This window comes from Nyctereutes procyonoides, unplaced genomic scaffold, assembly GCF_905146905.1.
Source record: "Nyctereutes procyonoides isolate TBG_1078 unplaced genomic scaffold, NYPRO_anot_genome, whole genome shotgun sequence".
Taxonomy (NCBI): domain Eukaryota; kingdom Metazoa; phylum Chordata; class Mammalia; order Carnivora; family Canidae; genus Nyctereutes; species Nyctereutes procyonoides.
In genome coordinates this window covers 79434294-79453428 of record NW_026575146.1, presented here as the reverse complement: position 1 = coordinate 79453428, position 19135 = coordinate 79434294, and the positions used below count along the sequence as shown (strand labels likewise).

Genomic DNA, 19135 nt, shown 5'->3' with positions numbered 1-19135 from the left:
GCTGGGCGGGGGGCAGGCGGCCACGCGGCCTCTGGAGTCTGGCCGACCAGGAGCCAGGCCCCAGCTCCCCAGCTTTATAGGCTCCAAGACTCCACCACTGTGCAGCAGGGAGGCCAGCAGTGCCTCCAATGGGGGCTCATGCACACCCGGCCCTGGATGGGGGGGGTCACTCCCCAGGAGAAGCAGCCTCCACCTGCGACCTGGCCAGCGGCATTTGGTGTGCTCATGGCTCAACAGAACATCCTCTCCCGCCACACAAACGGGTACAGGGCACAGGGCCTAGATTCTGGCTCTTTCGCCCGTGGATGCTCAGGAGCTGGCCGTGCTCATCACAGCCCAAGTATAAATGTCACCCACAGCATCCTCTTCAGAAAAGCAGTCATCGGATCGGATCCGACTGACAATGGATCTTCAGGGAAGAGCGTCTTGGGCCGGAGACCAGGAGGAAGTGAGTGTTTAAATGTCACCTGCGTGGAAAGAATTGTGCCAAGGGAGGCAGAACCATGGGAGCAGGAGCCAGGGCTGCCTCAGGAACCAGATGCGCTTCCACCTCAGCTCTGCCACTTGCTGTGGGAGCCCCAGCACATGGCTTCCCTGCCCTCCCCTGAAACTCTCCAGCCACGCATTAGAGATAGGAACAGTATGCCGCTCCATGCTGCAGTGAGGACCAAAGGAGCTAATCCACATAAAGTCCTTTGAACTCTGCCAGTTCAGAGTTCAGCACCTATCAGGTGTGATTCCCTCTGCTAGGGGGAGGCGGAATGAGGGGGGGAACCGCTTCCTACGTTGCACGTTTTGGTAACATGTGAATTTTTACCTATTCCACCTCCTTGATGGGAAGGCAGCGTTAACAACACTTTTTTTCTTAAACAGCACACAGTGCCCTCATTTGCCCCATCTGTCTACTGGGAGCAGGTAGGCCTGGGAGCAGGCTGAGGATGTAGGCGGGCTGCAAAAGATACTGGGCCAAAAATAAGCACAGAGCAAATTTCCTTCTCTTCCTTGCCACCCCCACCCCACACCTTCCCCCTCAGCCCAACTCCCTTACAGCACCCACAGAAATCACGTCAAATATCTGAGTCGGCCTGGCCATGAGCACTGAGTACACCAGGCTGCAGCCAGACAGAGACCCTCCAAACACAGCTCTGACGCTGTCCCTCCCCTGCTTGGGGATCACATCCAAGGCCTTCCTGGAGACAAGGGCCCACCTGAAGTGGCCCCTGCTTATCCTCCTGCCTTGTCGATCAGCAATGCCATCCCCCCACACACACACACACATATACACACACACGTTTCCCTTCTCCTGGTCCCTTGAACACTCCTTGCTCTTTCGCTCTCTCTCCCTCTCATACCCCAGGACCTTTGCATGTACTAGCCCCGCACTTGGCACACTGCTCATCCATCTTCACCTGCTAAATCCTTATTTCCTCAGGGACTGCTCCTTGCCCCACAATGAGTGTCCTCTTGTGGCACTTACCTCTAATGTGCTGTCACTTGGACAGTTGTTTGGGTAATGGTGCCTCCCTCATTGGATGGGGAGCTCCACAGGCAGGGATGGGAGTGTCCTGGTCCCCACTGTGTCCCCACCACAGGGCCAGGCCCAGAGCTTCCATGAATTCAGGGTAGTGGAGTAAACACAATCATAGTTTTCAAGCTCAGAGTTGGGTCAATAAAGTAAAAAAATCCGGCATTCATTCATTCTGCAAATATGGCACCTATGCTGCGTCAGCACTGCTCTGGTCACCAGGGAGGCAGGCAGCAGTGACCAAAACAGAACTCCTTGCCCTAGGGGAGTTATGGGGGGAAGGGGGAGGCAGAGAGAGGGTGGACAGGCCTTAAAATAAAGCCAAATTACATCCTGGAACAGAAGCTGACAAACATTATGGAGAAAAGCAGCCACACAGAGGACTAGGTATGTGGGAAGGGGTGAGTGTTTCTGGTTTTATCCAGGGAGGTCAGGGAAAGGCTCACTGAGATGGTGAAATATAAGCAGAAATTCTCACTGAGATGAGGCAGTCACTGGGTCAGGGGAGAAGGAGTGCGCCCCAGGCCCAGGGAGTGCAGAGGAAGCGGGGGCGGGGGGGGGGGGGTTGCTGGCTGGGCAGGTCCTAGGAGGCCACTCTAAGGGCCGTGCCTATTTCTTAGGGACAGAAAGGGATACACAGGGGGATACTTGGGGCACAGGGGGATACAGAGTTCCTGGCCCCAGTGAGGCAGAGGCCGCATCATAGCCACCTTTTGCAGCTGTCCACAGAAAAAGCCCTATGCACTGGCCTCTCTCACCTCCTGCTCACCTGGACCTACACTTTACCAAGGGGGAAACTGAGGACAGGAAGGATGCAGGGAGTATCCAATGCTAGGCAGCCAGGACATGGCAGAGGAAACTGGATCATATCCATCCCGGCCCTGAGCTGCTTCCACCTCCTCCTGCCCTCACTCTCAAGAGACCGAGCTCCCTCTCACATCCGAGCCAGCCATCCCTTACCATCCCTGATGCCCTGCAGGCCTGGGCTGCCCCTGATGTACACAAACGCATACCTGCACACCTGCGCACATGCACACACACACTCAGGGCCCCTCCCATCTGGCTGAGGGCTTCCTCCCTCACCAGCATTGCTTCACATCCTCACCTGCCTGCCTCCCTGGCCAGCAGTTTTGAGGCAGAGTCTGGTGGTATGAGTCTCCATCTCATCCCTGGGGCACCTAGGAGGAAGCAGGCAGGTCCCACCCACAGCTAACGCTGAGTGTTCACAATGTGCCAGGTCTGGACTCATATTAATCCTCACAGCAACCCTGGGAGGTAGATGTTATTACTAGTCCCATTCGTCAGAAGAAGAAACTGAGACCAAGAGAGAAGAAATCACATGCCTAAGATCACACAGCAGGTGAGTGCAGATGGCTGATCTGGCCAACAGAACCTTCTGTAACAACAGAAATGTAGCTACAGTGGCTAGTACAACTAAAAAACTAAATCTTTACTTGTATTTAAGTCTAATTAACTAAAACTCAAATAGCCCCACAGGGCTAGGACTAGCATATGGGAAGTACACCTCCACAGAGCTCTCTCTGATGAAGCCCCAGGAGGCTGAAGGCAGGAGGAGGAGTAAGGTGAGGTGAGGGTCATGGGTGTGCTCATAAGCCCAAGGGGAACCCAAAGGGCTGGATCAACCCAGCTTGCCAAGGAGAAGCTCCCACGTGATACCATCACTCCCAACCTGACCCACTCAGCCCAGGGAGCTGAAACAGGGCTCAGAGGCCAAAATCCACACCCCGAGTGCTGGTCAAGTCAAATTCCGACTACTACTTCCAGATGCCCAGGCCGCTTCCTTGAACCTCAGTGTCTTCATCTGTAAAACAGGATTCTGATACCAACCCGAGCACATGCTTTTGTTATTTCAAAAGATGTTTTGTTTTTTGTGGGGTTTTTGTTTTGTTTTTGACAATCCAGGGTCATCATGGGGACCCAAGAAAACATGCTTCAAGCATAGCTGGGGATGAGACAATAGCTTGGGAAAACAGGCAGCAATTACACAAAGGCAAACTCCAAAGTCAAGGGCCAACCAGAGCCTGAGTTAGTCAGAGCCATGGAAGTGGCAGCTATGTTAATACTGTCACTAGCTGGTTAAAAGGAATCCTCCAGATGATTCATGACATGCCCATTTTAACTGCTGAAAATATCATCTAAATGAAAGCACACAGCTAAAAAAAAGTAGACAAGTTGCAGACACTACCCCAAAACACATGCTTGACACCCACCCCACCCCACCCCCATCTAGGTCTTTGGATACCAGTTTGAGAAGCACAGACCTGCCTGCCAGACCCAGGCCCTGCCACCCTCGTCTGTACTGACCTCGCTCCCTGAGCTCCAGTGGTATGTACTCAGGGTCACCACACTGAGGTATACCCACCTCACAGCCTTTACCTATGCTCACCCGTGCCCAGCCTGTTCCTTTGGGCTTTCATGTCAAGCCCTGAATGCCTCACTTGCCTCAGGAGCCTCCCCCAAGTGCCCCTCCTGCCAAGTCCAGTCAGATGTCTGTTCCCTTCCTCTGTCACACCAAGCACTCATAGGACAAACACTACTTCTCTGCCTCCTCTGGTAGACTGGGTGAAACTCCCTGACCTACACAGCACATAGTAGGTCCTCACTAAGTTATCTGGTGGAAGAATGGAATACCCAAATGACCAAAAATCGTCAAGGGCAGGCTCCAGGGGCCATTCAGGAATTAGACTGCGAGGCAGGGGACAGGGGATACCTCCCAACCCTCAATCCTGCTTTCTGGCCTCTCAGGAAGGAAGGGGCTGGTCAAGGCTAGGGCTCTGTGGGCATTGGGGGTGGAGAAAGGCAGCTGTACTCCATCTCCCAAGCAGGGATTGAATGGAGCTAATCCAGGCATCTCCAGAACAACTGAGGCCTACTTCATGTGAGCTCTGTCTGGAGAACAGAAAGCAAAAGGGATCATTAGAACAACAGTAATGAGGGGTGCCTGGCCGGCTCAGTCAGTAGCATGTGACTCTTGATCTCAGGGTTGTGGGTTCGCACCTCACATTGGGTGTAGAGATTACTTAAAAATAAAATCTTTAAAACGACAACAGTAATTACCTCAGAAACAGTGGCCATGGCATTGATCGGAGGCAGAAGAACCAGTCTCAAAAAGGCAGATTCAACCCCAGATAGAGCTGGGTTTTAATTTCCTGTGGGCCACCAACACTGTGATTTTGGGCAAATCCAATAACCTGCCTGGGCCTTTACTTGCTCATCTATGAATTGGGAGAAAGAGTTGCACTGAGCTCCGAGGTCTGGTGAGGACTGGTGAGGGCAGCACAGTAGGCCCCCGAGCAGGGCCAGGCACAGAAAGGCCACCCTGCTAGCTCTGGATAACAACGCAACGTTCTACATAGCTTTCTGTGCCTCAGTTTCCTAAGTACCAATGGTGGTGACTATTACCTCATGGGCTGCTGTGTCCAAACTAACACACACAGGCTGCTCAGAGCCATGTCTGGCTGAGAGGGAGCTTGATGGTGGGTGTGATTAATATTCTTGTCGGGAGCCCTCCCAGGCAGGAACCTCAGCTGATCGGCCTGCCACCTCCTCCCAAGGCTCCAAACACACAGCAGCTCCACCAACCAACAAGCCCAGGCTGGCTGTATCCAGAGCCCCTCGTCTGCTCACAGATGCCCACCCTGACCCGGCTTACCATCTCCAGTAGCTGCAGCAGGGCCGATCCACTGATCCACTGAGCACGCTCCCAGGCGGCCCCATGTCAGGCCCCTACTAATACATGAGATTCCTGAATCCTCCCTACAGGCCCACTTGGTAGGGTTGTTCCCATTTCAGCTAAGTAAAACGCACCTCAAAGAGAAGAAATAGGCCCCCAGGGTTCGACGGCAACTAAGGGAGAAGAGAGAAGCAGGGTGTACACACAGGTGAGCTGGGACCATTATGCAATGACCCCCATGATGACAAAGCCCTTGAATTCGGGCCAAGAGGGGTAGGAGAGGCAGGGGGACAAGGAAGTGGCAGCCACCCCAGTCCATTCAGAAAGGGCCCACGAGGTGGCAAACCAAGGCAGGCTTGGATTTCTGGCCTCACCCTTAGAAACAACATCTGCAGACGAGCTCCCTGGGCAGAGCGGCAGGGCTCGAGGAACTTCCTGCACGGACCTCTATGTGTAGTCTTCCCTCAGCCGACCCCAGCTTACCGGCCCCCGCTTCATGCACCCAGTACAGCCAGGCCCTGCTGCGGGTGCTGAGTTGGCGGTGGGTCCTGCCCCCTAGGGGGCCAGGCCCCAGCTCCCACCCCCACCCTGCCCCTCCCACACCCGCTCCCTCCTTCCCTCCCTCCTGGTTTCGCTCCCAGGACTGTCTCCCCTAGCTGGGCCTCTTGCTGCTTGGCTGGTTGTCCAGAAGAGCCTGCCACGGAACCACCCCACCGTGCAGCCCAGAGGCCTGGTGTTTGAGAGCCTTCCACTGAGAGCTCTTGGGAAGTTGAAGAGAGGCCCAGGGAAGGGTGTTCGTCGGTCCTCCAGAGGCCTGTAGATCAACTTCAAAAGGCACTCCTTTCCATCCCCCCATCCCAAAGGATTTCTGGAGACCCCAGAAAGTTTGCTCTGAGGGTCTCCACTCCCTCCAGGAAGACAGCCCAGAGTAAGCCTAGCAAAATCAACAGCCCAGCCTCTGCTTACTACACTAAGCCTTTGGTATGAGGCTGGGGTACAGGATTTGAAGCCACCCTCACCCATGATGACCTGGTCTGGGAAGACTCTGCCCAAATTCAGAGCCCATCGCCAACAATGCTAGTTTGGGGACCCAGCACAGGTTTCCGAGGCTCTCCAGGCCTCTGCAAGGTGGGAATCAGAGCTGATTCCTTCCCCATCTAAGGTATCTTCATTCAAGTCTTCCCCCAGCTCCTTTACAGCACTCCTATCCCTACCTACAAGTCATCTCCTCCAGGAAGCCCTCCCTGATCATCCTAGCTAACACACAGTAATATCTCCATACTTTCTTTCCCCTGACCTTTCATTTTTGCCTTCATAACATTGATCACAAACTGATCTCCTATCCTAGATTTGTTTGCTGGGCACCTGTATCTACTAGAAAGTAGGCCCATAAGGCCTGGTCTTCCAAGTTCTATAGCAGCCAACCAGGAACACAGACGCTGCTGCATGGAAGGTCAAATCAGCTACGTACAGCTTCTCTCAGGTATTACTATTGTTCTGCACTGTTATTTGATATTAGCCCAGCTGTTTGGGTTGGGGAGGGATAAGCACAAATCACCTAGCTGAGCCTCCCCCATCTGTCCCTAAACGGAACAGCCCCAGGCCCTGGGGAATGCGGTGTGAAAACCACAAAGGAGGGAGGCGACCATCACGCCTTCGCTGTTTCTAAGGCAGTGATTCTACTCAAGGGGGAAGTGGGAGGCATGTGAAACTCCCTGACCAGCGACCCCAGCCTCCCCACCCCAGGCAGAAGCCTGAGAACCTCTTCTGGTAAAAGGCACCTTCCGAAGCTTGAAATTTGACCAAGCCGTTCCTCAGAGCAGTCTGCAAGGCTCTGACCCCTGCCTGCCCTCTGCCCCTGGTGTCCCCTCACTCACCCTGCCCTGCCACATGGGTCTCCTCCATGCTGCAGCTCCCTGCTCCTCACCAAGCTTTCAATTCAGGCACTATGGTCGCCCCCACACACACAGCGCACTCCAAGGCTGTTCCTTCTCACTCACCTGGCCCACCTGATCCAATCGGAGATCATCAGTGAAGAGGCCTTCCTGACAGCCCAACTAAGGAAGCTCCCAGTCACACCTGACTCTAACTGACTGCCTAGCACCTCCCCTTAACCTGTCCCTTGTTTATTCACCAGGTTGACGGTTTATCTGGTTTGTCTCTCGGTTCCACGGAGGGAGCAGCTCTGTCCTGTGCACTGCTGCATCCCTGTCACCTGAAGCAATGCCAGGCATGCAGTAGGCACTCAACAAATGCTGCTGGTTAAACAAAACCCTCTGGCTCTGCAACATCTTCAGAATCCAATGCACACTTCTCCCCTCAGCCCAGGTGGCTCTGCACAGCTGGGCCCCTCACTCCCATGAGCACTTCTGCTCCTCACCCAGCTTGCGCCCAGCCCACCCTTCTGCCTCACAGCCTTCAAAAGGGCTGTTCTCACCTGGGTCAAGGCCCTTCCTGCCCAATCCTGGGGGCTGTGGTGGAGATTCAGTAAAAGCACATATAACAAGGGGGTTTAGCAGAGCCTGACATCTAAAAAAGAGCTCGAGTTCTGACCTCGGAGGAGCTCGGGGCAGCAACTGTGTGGGAGGATGAGGAGGCCTGGGTGCTGCACTTGCCACCCTTTATTTGATTATATGTCCCCACCTCCGCCCCAACCCTCCAAAACCTCTGTTTCCTCATCTGGAAAATGGAGATGCTAATTTCAGCTAGGCCCTCTTCCTGGTGGTACCTGCCGAGGCTCTGTAGCCTGGGATGGGCCTTCAAAATCCTAACAGGAGTAATAAGTATTACAGTCGCTAAGATATCCTGAGGGCTCACCGTGTGTCAGGCACTCTTCTGAAAAAGGACAGGAAACATTTACTGGAGGCTGTTACGCCAGCATGGCTATAAATGCTTTCCACAAATTAACCCATTTAACCTTCAGGACAATGTATGGGGTGGGGGTGGAGGGGATAACCATCCCCTGACACAGACAGTGAAAGCTCAGAGAAGTTGAGGAATCTGCTCAAGGTCACATAGCCAGGGAGTGCTTGGGCTGAATTTGAACCCCGTGCTCTGAATCACTTTGGTGCAGCTCCTTACAGAGGTCAGAAACCAGGACACCAGATTCCAGGATTCTGGCTGGCCCAGTTGGACCAGTGGCTGGACCCGGACACCTGAGAGGACTGAGGGTAGGGCATGGGGTAGGACGGATGCCCTCAGGACTGCCGAGTGCGCATCTGCACGGTGTCAGCCACCTTTTTAGGAGTTTTTCGTGGTTGAACTCATTTCATCCTCACAACAGTCTGAGGTGGGTGCTGTTCAGAGCCCACTGCACAAGATGTAAACACTGTACTCCAAGGTCACACAGCCAGAACGTGAAAGCACCAAACCCTGCCCATCATACAATCCATGGGCAGGAAGCTGGAACAGTGATCCCCCATGTTACCCCCTAGCTGTGTTACCCCCTGCATGTCTCCCCTGCTGCTTTCTCCTGGCTCCCAGCACAGAGTCTGCACTGGGTTAAAAGACATCCTGGCTCAACTCTGAGGAGGGACCAAGTTTCACCAGCAAACCCAGAACTACTAGACTGGCTGCCGGCAGAGGTGCTCACAGCAGCCCTGGGCTTGGAGGGGCAGAGGAAAGAATTGCCCAAGGGTGTGGCTAGCAGGGTCCAGGGCAGGGCCTCTGAGGTGCCAGAGACCCACTGCAGTTTGGGATCCGGGGAACAAAGAATGTCTGACACCAGGGGCAAGCTGACTTGGGTTCAAAGCCCAGCCTGCCCCTAGGGTCTGAGGAACCTAGGGCAAAGGGATTCTTCCTGAGTCCCGATGTCTCATTCTGCAAGATGGAGAGAAATCCTATATCCACTCCTGGGAGCAACTAGCTCAGTTCGTCACTTGTTGATAAGATGTTCACTGAGGCCAAACTGGCCAGGGGTTCATATACTACTTCTGGCTGTGACACATCAGGCCAATCATTTCACTTCACAGCAGGTGTTCTCAGTCTCCTTATCTGTAAAATGGGCACCACACTCCTACCTAGCTTATGGGAATCTATAAAATGGGCACAACCATACCTACCTTGAAGGTGTGTTTTGAGACTTAAATGAGCTCACATGTGTGAAAGGGTTGCTACACGCCTGACATACTGTGGATGGCCAATAAACGCTGGCTGTTCCCTAGCTCTGGAAATGATTCGCTTCTCTGTGCTAGTTTCCCCTTCTAAAACGGAGATCGTGCAACAGTACCTCCAGCTCTAGGACATATTCGGCAAGTTAATCCATGTGAGGCACCCTGAATAGTACGTGGCACACAGAACACACTCAATAAATGTCAGCCATCAGTCTCATGATTATTGTTTTTATTGCTCCTGTTAACCCCGTCAGGCAAACCTTCTAAAAACTGGCATAAGGAGACCAGAGAAACTAACCCCTAGTGGAGAAAAATTCAAGAGCCCTACCATCTTGCAGAGACTCAAGGACCGTTCTCTAGGAACCACAGCCAGGAAAGTCAGTCAGCTTAGAAGCCAAGGATGTGGATCAGAAGCAACCATCTGCCCCCTTTGACCCCATCACCAGCCCACGTTAGCTGGGTCAATCAGGGACTACAGCCAGCCCTCCGGGAACTCCAGACCCAGGGCAAAGGCTACCAGGTAAGCCAAGGTCACGAGCTGGCCTAGGGAGCAGGGATAGTGGCTCGAAGCACCCACCCAGGAACCACAGCGAGAAACTAGACCCATGGGGGATGTGGCCACCCTAAGTCCTTCAGAGAAACCATCCTCCTTGATTCCGGCTGGGACAGGGCACCCCTGCCCAAGTCCCCCTGGCCTGTGCAGAGAGGAACAGCTGGGAAAACAGCTCTCAGCCTCATTGTCGCCTAATGGTGAGAGCAACTGTTATCGCCTGGTGGGGAGTGTAAACATGATGGGAAGCTGGACAGCTAACCGGGAAGTTGCAAACAGCCTCATGGCCAGGATGGAGACTGCCATGATCTGTAGTGGTGCCTGGCTCCTCTGTACCCATCGCCAAGCAAGGTCTGGCCAGGACTGAACTCCCCAGTGCTTCTCTGAGAGGGGAAGACAGACAAGGTTGAAAGGCAGACCTGTTTACTCCAGCCCAGGCCTCTCACTGAGCCCAAGCAGCCCCCAAATGAGTGGAAGGGGGTCTTCAGAATCCCAAGGATCCAGACGTCCCCGGTCACCTTGCCTTGACAGAGAGGTGTCCCTCTCAACACTCCTTCCTCCTATGTCTTAACAAGCAGAACCAGGGGCACAGCTCCTCAAATCTAAGCTCAATACCTCCTCCCCTCCCTAATATGGAGCTGAAAGCACAGAAACTTCAGAGGCTTCTAAGACATCTCCTGCCCACAGAAACAAAGCATTTGCCGAGAAAGGGTCCCACACGCCTTAAGATAGGGTCTAATAATATGAAAAGGTTGTGGGACAGACAGCAGTCCCAGGGACCCTCCGATTCCCCCCAAAATCATTAAGAAGTTCAACGCGACCCTCCCTCCTCCGGCTCCGTGTAACCCCCCGAGCCCCACCCACCAACCTCGGGAGGCGAAAGCCTTTCCGCCACACTCCCCGAACACCCACCGGGGCCTGCCCCCCCGCCGCGCGTCCCTCGGAGATCACAAACACCACAACTCTCCTCCGCTCCGGCGCTCCTCCACGCTCAGGATGCCCCCCCCGCAGCACCTCAGTGGTATAACCCACACGGCGCTGCCTCGGCCGCACTTGGTACAGCTCCCTCGGCGGCAGCCCCCCACCTCCCTAGAACACGCTGGAGGGAGCGCTCCCACAGCCCCCAACGGGAACAGCCCCCTACGCCGGGGAAGGCGCGCCCCCCCCCGATGGCTCAGCTGCCGCACACGCGGCGGGCGCTCCCTTCCCATCCCACCCGCTCAGCCCCCAGCGCCTCAGGGGTTCGGTCCCCGCACTCTGGCGTGGCCCCCCCGCGCCGCCTCAGTGGTACGGCCAGCCGCCCCCGCCCCCGGCCCCGGCCCCGGCCCCTCCGGGCTAGTCCGACCGCCCCCGCGCAGCCGCCCCCACTCAGTCCCGGAAGGGGGGGCTCGAGGGCCGCGGTCCCCGCCCGGCGGGCACTGGTGGTACGGCCCAGCGCCGCAGCGCGGGGGGTCCGGACGCGACCATCGTGGGGGGAGGCGCTCGGGGACACGCGCTGGCGCACTCACCTGTCACCGGCGGCCGCCCAGCCTCTCCGGCGGGGCTCGACTCCCGCCCATCGCCACGCTGCGCTTGGTCCCGCTCCTTGTGTTTCCTGGCGGCGGCAACTGCAGCGGCAGCGGCAACGCCTTCTCCGAGCCAGGCCCAACGGCTCGCGCGGCGCGGCCCCCCCGCCCCCTCCCCCCAGCCCCCGCTTACCGCCCCCTCCCACCCTCTGGCCGGAAATACCGCCTTCTCCCGCCACAAACAGGAACTGACGTAAAGAGCGAGAGATGAACTCGGCGTGCGCCAGAGCGCAGGCGCAAGGCAGGGCAAGCGGCTGACTCAGAGCGGGACGCCTGCGTACTTTCGGCAAGTTTGGGTCTGTCTGGGTTAGCGAGGTGCCACGCGCAGGCGCGGGACGGAACGGAGAGACGGGATTGCGCAGGCGCAGCAGGACTCTGACGCCCGCTTTCCCTAAAGGCTCGCCGCAGTGATACTTCCCGGCAGCCCCTGGTCCTTATTTACATACGCTTTGATCTCGCTTTACTGTGATCTCGCCTCGCCTCTGGGTTCCGGGGCTCTTAAAGAGCCCTGGAGCGGGGGGGTTAGGAGAGTTGTCTTCTCCGTGTCCCCTCGTGGTGAGTACGGGCTCGGAAGCCTCCCGAACCCAGCTTTGCATTTCCTTGCTCGTGATAGTAGACAGAAGGCTTGAGCGTCCTCTGTGCCTCTGTGTCCGTATCTGCAGAATGGAAACAGAGCTGCGTCACCGGGCTATTGGACTTTTTAAAATGTAAATAGAACAGTTTATATGTTAGACATTCTGTAACTCCAAAACATTAATCCTACCTGCTCATCATATATGTGCAATTAAATAGGGATATGGGGCAGCCCGGCTGGCTCAGCGGTTTAGTGCCTGCCTTCGGCCCAGGGCCGTGATCCTGGATCCAGGATCGAGTCCCACGTCGGGTTCCCTGCATGGAGCCTGCTGTCCCTCTGCCTGTGTCTCTGCCTCTCTCTCTCTCTCTCTCCTGCTTCTCCCTCTGCCTGTGTCTCTGCCTCTCTCTCGCTCTGTCTCATGAATAAATAAATACTTTAAAAATAAATAAATAGGGATATAGTTTTCTTATGGTTTCACTTGGGCCTAAAAAGACCTTAAAATCGCCGGTGGGGGACGCCTCGGTGGCTCAGTGATTGAGCGTCTGCCTTCAGCTCAGGTCGTGATCCCGGGGTCCTAGGATTCAGTTCCACATCTGGCTCCCCGCAGGAAGCCTGCTTCTCCCTCTGCCTATGTCTCTGCCTTTCTATGTCCCTCATTAATAAATAAACAAAATCTAAAAAAGAAAAGAAAGAAAGATCGCATTGTGAGAAAAGAGCTATGCACAGATCCTGGCCCACTTGTCAACTGTACTAGGCAGCGTGAGACATCTGGCTCCCAGTCCCTAATCTCTCAAAGGTTGGGTAGGGCTTGCTGCCTTCTGAACTTGGGGGCCAGTGTGCCACAGAGCTTGGCAGGTATGCATTGGTTTGTGAGTATTTCCAGTAGTAAAGACTCAGCTGAAAGTTGAAGAGTCGTAGGTCCACCCAAGTCTGAGGGAGTGATGCAGGCAATCCTGCTCAGAGGTGGGCCTTAGTTTCCTCAGAGGTAAACCTGTGCTGGAACTAGACCTTAACTAATGTGTTTCCAGCTTGGAATTTGCTGCTGTGTTCCTCATGGGCTTCCCCCAGCAGTGTTGGTGACGGACCAATGCCTCCCCTACCACAGCCCTGACCAGTTCAGTCTCTTACTGTCTGGTGAAGGGTCTGTCTCCTCCTCTGTGCAGAGAGCCCCATGAGGGAAAAGACCAGGACCGGCTCAGTCATTGCTGTGGAGCTAACACTGCCCAACAAGAGTCTTGGCACAGAGTATGCTCATGGGGACTATTTGTTTTAGCAACTAGTCCTTCCATTAATCTAGACTCACTGTTACTGTGGCGTACCCTCTTTGCCCCCTTCTCTGCTTAACAGTTCATAACCCATTCCCCTATTTTTTTTTAAGATTTTATTTATTCATGAGAGACACAGAGAGGCAGAGACACAGGCAGAGGGAGAAGCAGGCTCCCTGTGGGGAGCCAATTATGGGACTGGATCCCAGGACCCCAGAATCATGACCTGAGCCAAAGGCAGATGCCCAACCACCAAACCATCCAGGTGCCCCTGTCCCCCTATTTCTGAGTCTTCCCAACCTAAGTGGAATCCCTGCCCCTTCTGGGATGGACTACAACACAGATCTCACTGAAACCTCCCATGTGTTCATGTATAAATTCTGTGGGGTAATAGTCCTCAAAAATGATGGCTTTCAACCTACGACCTAGTACACACATAGGCATACTTACCTATAGACATATGTATTTGTATGAAAGTGTCATCAAATACTATTTACTGGTATGTATCATGCACTCAGATTTTTTTCTTCCCCAGTGCTGTTCAAGGCTCTGCTAAACTGCTAAACTGACTTTCTGATCCACTAAAGGGCCATGCCTTGCAGGCTAAAAAACACTAGTCTGGGGGTGAACAACATTCACTGGCTTGGGAGATAGGCCTTGCTTCTAATCATGCCTTTCCTGTGTCCTTGTCAAAGTAACTTCCACTTCTCTGGCCTTCCTTCATTGCAAAACAGTATCAATAAAATTTACTTAGCAATTGTTACAGGCTACATTCCGTTCTTGACACAGTCCCACCAAGGCTATCCTGTTGCCATCTTGGGAGGTTAGGTGCAACAGTACTTAAGAAGCTTGCTCAAGGTCCCAGGACACATTAGGAGTAAGGCAGGATTTGAACCCAAGGTGTTGGATACAAGAGTCTGCTGTGAATTCATATCATGCTGGGAAATTGGAAGTCATAGCTCTGTTTCTGCCCTGGCAAACCACTTAATTATCATTCGGGGGGCTTCAGTCTCTCAATTTCCAAATCAAAGGTGATTGAGGAGAAAACTCTAAAACCTCAAATTGTTCTATACCCTCTAATCTATAAACTCCCTGCCTGTAATTGTAAATATGGGATGTACATGCACCCCTGGGGATATGGGCCAATAGTTTCTCCCCTGAAGGTTGCCCAAAGGCTTCTTGATTCAGAAAAAAATGATTAAGAATCCTTCCCTGACAGACAGAGAGGGCAAATCCACAAAATCCCCTTCTGTTGCTATGGAGCAGAAATCAGGCTCTAGGGTATATTTCAACCCTTGTCAGAGATTGGGCTCCCAGTGATGATTGGACAAGTTGCATGGACCAGCTATGAAGAACCTCTTGGTTGGGATGTCTGGGTGGCTCAGCGGTTGAGTATCTGCTCTTGGCTCAGAGCATGGTCCCGGGTCCCAGGATTGAGTCCCGCATCAGGCTCCCCGAGAGGAGCCTGCTTCTCTCTCTGCCTGTGTCTCTGCCTCTCTCTGTGTCTCTCATTAGCAAATGAATGAAATCTTAAAACAACAACAACAACAACAAAAACACCTCTTGGTAGCCCCAAACAGGGAGCTTGCACTCCATTCCCACAAGGTCTGGGGGTCTATGGCAGTAGTGGAGCTGACCATGGGGAGGAACCTTCTCTGCCACATGGGCAGAGGGAGATACAAGCAGGAGGACTCAGATTTACCCTGTTCTTCATCCTAAGAGCATGGGGGGAGAAAGTCCATAGCATTGATCAGATTCTCAAAGAGTCTGGAACTATTTAAAAAAAAAAAAAAGTGTTTATTTAAAGGAGTTTCCCCAGGGCAGCCTGGGTGGCTCAGTGGTTTAGTGCTGCCTTCAGCCCAGGGTGTGATCCTGGAGACCCAGGATCGAGTCCCGCTTTGGGCTCCCTGCATCGAGCCTGCTTCTCCCTCTGCCTGTGCCTCTGCCTCTCTCTCTCTCTCTCTCTCTCTCTCTCTCTGTCTCTCATGAATAAATAAAATCTTTAAAAAATAAAAATAAAAAATAAAAGTTTCCCATGTTATACAGAAATGTTGAAATATCTTTGACTCCCCAGCCAGAAGTTACTAAGCCCCACCCTAGATGCTACTGTTTGGGAAGATCCTTTTAGAGCAATTTTAAGTGTTTGGCAGAAGGACAGATAAGCCTCAGGGATTCTGTAAATGTTGGTTCCAGTTTCCTTTTTATAAAATATGTTTCTGTTTCAAAAATTGTAAATGGAAGACACCATGCATCATGCCCATTCAGCTTTTTAACACATTAGAGATTCCCAAAATGTTTAAGTGGACATGCGAAGCTAATGCACTTGTATGCGAACCTTGGGATGAAGCTTTTTTCTATTCTTGATAAGATCAAACACTTTTTCCATCTGCTCTGAATACATAGATGGCATCCCATCCCCTGTGAAATAAAAGCTAAAGGCCTCATCATAGCCTTCAGGGCCCCATGGGCGCTGCCCCTGCTTCTCTCTCTAACTTCATCTCAAGCTACTCTTGCCCTTGACCACCATGTTCTGGACACACCTCTGCCCCTCCAAAACCACAAGCTTGTTCCCACCTCAGGGTCGTTTACTTGCTGTTCCTTTTGCCTGGTCTACGTACTTCCCTGATCCTGATCTGTGCATGACTGGCTCTTTCTTGTCTTTTGGAACTTAGTTGAAATCTCACCTCATTAGAGACCCTTGCCCTGGCCACCCCAAATCCAAAAAAGCCACACTGTTACTATTTCTGAGCACATTTGAATTCCCTACCTAGCACTTAACACTAAAGAGTATTTTGGTTATTTTGTAGCTGGCTTTCCCCAAACCAGAATATAAATTTGCCCATGAGGGTGAAGACCTTGTCTTGGGTGGGCACCACTGTTCCCACCCCTAGAACAATGCCTACCACATAGTTAGGACTTGGGGGTTAACAAATAGTTGTTGACTGTCATTTTGTTTTGCTTTTAAGACTATTGAGAGAGAGCACAAGCTATGGGGAGAAGCAGACTCCCCACTGAGAAGGGAGCATGACATGGGGCTTGATCCCAGGACCCCAAGATCATTACCTGAGCAGAAGGCAGTTGCTTAAATGACTGAGGCAACCAGGTGCCCCAGAACGTGGTTTTTATTAAGAAGGCTAAAGCTAGGGGCACATGGGTGGCTCAGTCAGTTAAGCATCTGCCTTCGGCTCAGGTAATGATCTTGGGGTCCTGGGATCAAGCCCCGATGTCATGCTCCCTTCTCAGTAGGGAGTCTGCTTCTTCCTCTGCCCCCCCATACCTCTACTCATGCTGTCTCTCTCTGAAATAAATAAGTAAATAAATAAAATCAATCTCAAAAAAAAGCTACTGGGGTGAATTTTACTTCAGGTCCAAACCTGTCCACTCACAAAAAGTTTAACAAATAATAATAATAATAATCTCATAACACTTATTAGTGAACTCTCACATATCAGACACATTGCTAGGAACTATAACCACGACCTTGTTAAATGATCCTGCAGGTAGAAGTCTCTGTGAGGCTTATATTGCAGAAATAAACATAGGCCCAAGGAGGGAAGCCTCTTACCATATACCACGTGCCAGAACGCTGTGGCGGACAGATCCATTCCCACAGATGTCTCAGGCCATGGACTTTACATGTATAGGTCCAGATTTGAGAAAGTCTAATTTTATGCTGAAGTATATGGATTTGAAACAGTGAAATACTTAAAACATAATTTCCTACATTTCTAAGAAAAATTGAGGTAATATGAGTATCACCTAATTTTTTTTTAGGTTCTCACGAAGAGGAATCTTTTCACAGCTGCCCAGCAAGGTGGCTTACAAGCTATTCCCGCTGATGCCACAAGAGGGCGCCACATGAGCTGGCCATCCCTGCGGGAACTCCCACTGCTAGCAGGTGTCAAGCCTTCCCGGGAACAAGGGGGCGGGACCTTTGTGTTGTTACTTAAACATTCACTGTTTATAGGGAAACTGACCTGACACCTAAGTGCAACACGTGATCCTGAATTGGATTGGAGGGGCAGGGGTGGGGGGATGGCCATAATTAAGAACATTATTGGGACAATTTATGAACCTGAAGTATGAACTGGTTCTTTAGAGGAATATTGTATGTTAAATGTCTAGGGTTTTTTTTGTTGTTTTTTTTTAATTTTTTTGAATTTATTTATGATAGCTACAGAGAGAGAGAGAGAGGCAGAGACACAGGCAGAGGGAGAAGCAGGCTCCATGCACCGGGAGCCCGACGTGGGATTCGATCCCGGGTCTCCAGGATCGCGCCCTGGGCCAAAGGCAGGCGCCAAACCGCTGCGCCACCCAGGGATCCCAATGTCTAGGTTTTGATAGCTACACTGTGCTTATGGAAGAAAAATTTCCTGTTTTCAGGAAATACACACTAGTATGTAGTATGAGGTTAAGTAGTAGTATGAGGTTAAGAGGCATAATGTTTTCCAACTTTCAAATGGTTCAAAACACAACATGGGAATGTGTATGGGTGTGTGTGCGCTCATGGAGAGGGGGACAAGGAAGAGGGAACGATAAGACAAATTGAGCAATTAACAAACCTAGATAAATAATATACAGAAATCAGGGGTGCCTGAGTGGCTCAGCTGTTTGAACATCAGACTCTTGATTTCAGCTCAGGTTATGATCTCAGATGTGAGAAACCCCTTGCACCATTATTGCTACTTTTCTAGAAGTTTACAATTATATTCTTTTAGAGAGAGAGGGAGAGGAGCACAGAGTGGGGGTGGGGAGGGGCAGGAGAGAGAGAATGCCAAGCAGGCTTCACATCCATCACAGAGCCTGATGCAGGGCTTGATCCTACAACCCTGAGATCATGACCTGAGCTGAAACCAAGAGTAGGAAGCCTAACTGACTGAGTCCACCCAGGCACCCAAAGTTTACAGTTATATTAAAATAGTTACCCAAAAAGCTATTTTTGTAACCAATGAGAATGTCATGAAAGAGTTAAGTGTTGGTGCTGAAAATCCTCCCTGAAAATCATCAATTTCAGAGACCAAATTAGATGACAACACTGTGCCTGGCACTGTGAAGCCCTTAATCATCCTGTGAGGTAGATGCTATTACTCCCATCTTATTGTAAAGAAATGAGCACAGAGAGGCTGAGTGACCTGACCAAGATCACACAGCCATGGAGCTCATGCTCTTTAACCGTAACAGAGCACCAAGAAGGCCAAATGATGGCCATGAAATGCTATACTGGTCATTTAGAAGCACTGCACTAAAGGTGAAGAAGCAGAAAAGGCAGCTTTAGGGAAAAGCTATGAAACAATGAATGTAGGTTTCTGTGCTCTGAACCCCTGCTTCAACTTGATAGTCAAGTCTATGCCAAAGTCAGTCTTGGATTATGCAAGGTTTGACCAAAATAAAATTGGGACATCAAGTGACTGCTGATTCTGAGGTAACTGAACCTGCTAGCCATTAAGAAGGGAGGAAAAATTAGAATGTTCCTCAGACAAATCTGATTATTCTCAATATTTACTTGTCAATACACAAATGATGTAAATTCAAATTTGTAAATAATTGAACTCCTGTATATTTTGCCCTCTGGATATGTCCAATCATAAGCAAACTGTGGTGGACGCAAGAGGTGCTGTGATAAAAAAAAAAAAAAAAAAGACCTGGAAACCACCAAGTGTCCCTGGTGAGAGACTGGTTCAGTACATCAAGGTATATCCACACCAGGGGGATGCCAAGCAGCTACTTTAAAAGGAAGCTCTTTCCAGTAAGTACATTAAAAGGCATTTAACGTCACTGGCCACTGGGGAAATGCAAATCAAAGCCACAGTAACAAGATACCATTTCACACCCACTAGGATGGCCACAATC

The 19135-nt window shown here is 51.8% G+C and overlaps 2 protein-coding genes across 2 annotated transcripts in view; both read right to left on the bottom strand.

The window, feature by feature from the left end:
* AKT2 (AKT serine/threonine kinase 2) overlaps positions 1-11549 on the bottom strand; it is a 45435-nt gene extending 33886 nt beyond the window's left edge. Inside the window, exon 1 of the mRNA XM_055309788.1 lies at positions 11390-11549. The gene's annotated coding sequence lies outside the window, so the exon portion shown is untranslated. The remainder of the gene's footprint in view (positions 1-11389) is intronic.
* Positions 11550-11598: 49 nt separating this feature from the next.
* The window catches only part of CUNH19orf47 (chromosome unknown C19orf47 homolog), a 39401-nt gene continuing 31864 nt past the window's right edge, over positions 11599-19135 (bottom strand). The window contains exon 11 of the mRNA XM_055309799.1: positions 11599-12102. Coding sequence (XP_055165774.1) covers positions 11969-12102 — 134 coding nt within the window. The 3' untranslated portion in view covers positions 11599-11968. The remainder of the gene's footprint in view (positions 12103-19135) is intronic.